At 44.3% G+C, this 1,985-nt stretch overlaps 1 protein-coding gene across 2 annotated transcripts in view; it reads right to left on the minus strand.

Annotated features, from left to right (window-relative positions):
• The window catches only part of Slc25a12 (solute carrier family 25 member 12), a 73,826-nt gene that overhangs the window by 25,584 nt on the left and 46,257 nt on the right, over positions 1-1,985 (minus strand). For both annotated transcript variants that reach the window (XM_005346557.2, XM_026790000.1), the window contains 2 exons: positions 1,308-1,446; positions 617-710 (listed from right to left, as the gene is read on the minus strand). In XM_005346557.2, coding sequence (XP_005346614.1) covers positions 617-710; positions 1,308-1,446 — 233 coding nt within the window. The remainder of the gene's footprint in view (positions 1-616; positions 711-1,307; positions 1,447-1,985) is intronic.

Below are 1,985 nucleotides of genomic sequence, written 5' to 3' on the forward strand. Positions count from 1 at the left end.
GAGACCAGCCTGGTCTACAGAGCTAGTTCCAGGACAGGCTCCAAAGCCACAGAGAAACCCTGTCTCGAAAAACAAAAACAAAAAAAAAAAAAAAAGAAAATAATGCTCTCCAACACAAACTGGTACACACTCTTCAGAAGATGAGTGTTTGTGGCAATCAAAAAGGAAACACCATTCCTCAATACAACATTCTTCCATGTACTCATCCGATTTCCATGAATTTACAGACTTAAGCAAATTCCTGCAAACCTCTTTAAATTCAGAACACTTTGAGAAGGGCTACATTAAACCCTCTCTCTAACTCCCTAGCCTACTCATTTTTCTGCCTTCCCCCTCTTCCCCTCACCCCTAACCTCTTCTTTTACTTCTCCATTCTGCTTGGCTCTTTGCTTCAACCCGTTCTCTCTTTGCTTCTGCCCCCTTACTCCCCCCCTCTCTCCTTTCATCCCTCCCTCCGCCCCCCGTATCCCTCTCCCTTCCAAACCCTCTGTCTTCTCTCTCTATTTCTCTTGCTAAGAATCTATACGCTGAAAAGACCGCTGGTAAAAGGAAAGGTATACGTCAAATCTAAAGCGTCCCCCCATTCCTGAACACCATGCGTGACAGGGCGGTTTACCCGGAAGCGTTATATAGGTCTGCAAGCTGGTACAGGATATCAATTTCTAGTGGAGTAACTTGTCCATAGCGTATGGCGCTCTGGGCAAATTCCTCTGGAAGAGAAAGAAACAAAGGTTAGTTGCTCAAGAGCCTAATAGAAACAGGAAACAGAAGAATGTTTGCACTTTTCTAAACATCTAAAACTAAATTTAAATACAAGTCCTGCTTATAACTGCATTCCTGAAAACTGTTGCAGAACAGATAAACCAGCTTCGATGATGACACCATGACGTTCTAGTTCTCACTTCTCTTGCTTATTCACGCTGGTCTCCAGAGTCACGGGATAAACGTGGCTGTTCTCAGGTCTCCCAAAACATCCTGTCGCCACTCACCCATGGAGAGTGGGCTTGCTCCTCTGGGTGGCAACTCACTCCCAGTACAAACAAGCTGCTGCCACACTGCCACTGACCTGTGTGACAGGTGGGGCCAAGGCTCTTTTCAAAACTGTCAAAGGCACTTTAGCATTCCCGCCTCGGCGTCTCATTAAAGGCACCTGGGGTTCGAGGCCCGCGTGAAGCATGAGCGTGCGTGAAACGCACACGTGCGTGGCAACTGACTTTCCAGCTGTTCTGGGGCAGACTTGGACTGACCCCACGTCTATCTGATGAAAAGCACAGATTCGAAGATTGCAGCCGATTTTTAAATCTTACCCTTTGTGACTTCGATATCTTTCCTCGTGCCTGCTAAAGTGCTGTAGATCTTACGAACCAGCTCCATGTTGTTGAGTAAGGAGTTGAACGCGTTGAAGTAGGAGAAGCTAACTTGATGAGAAGTGCCTCCTCCGGCAGCCTAGGAAACGGCAACACAAACATTCAAAACTCAAAGGAAGAAACGCGGTTTGGACTCTGCATTTCTTCTTTTCTCTCAAAGTGGACCCGAAGGAGTCTCCATCATTAAAACAATTAACTACCAGCCTATAAATACCTAAATAAGACAAGGGGCACTTTGCACCCTCAGGGAAGCCTATGCAATTGAGATTTTAAAGAAGAAAGCAACATCTGGAAGCTGGAGTTCATGGTTCGTCCACCGCTAAGGTCAGAAACAACAAATACAATTACTGCAGATCAAAACCTGGCTATTTAAACAGGATTCTTTTAGACCCTCAACTATGCAATGCCTGCTAGTCCTGGAAAAATATCAATGGGTAATATAAGGAATATTTCCTAAAATATTTACTTTTCCCGTGTACATACACAAAAACACAACTTTATTTTTTTTTCCATGCTGCAGATTGACGCCAAGGCCTCTCTAAACTTACTATGGATACTACCACTAAGCCACCCCTCCAGTCTTAGAACCTTAAATTTTTTTTTTTTTTTTTTTTTTTT

The sequence above is a fragment of the Microtus ochrogaster genome, chromosome 4 (assembly GCF_000317375.1).
Source record: "Microtus ochrogaster isolate Prairie Vole_2 chromosome 4, MicOch1.0, whole genome shotgun sequence".
In the NCBI taxonomy this organism is placed as follows: domain Eukaryota; kingdom Metazoa; phylum Chordata; class Mammalia; order Rodentia; family Cricetidae; genus Microtus; species Microtus ochrogaster.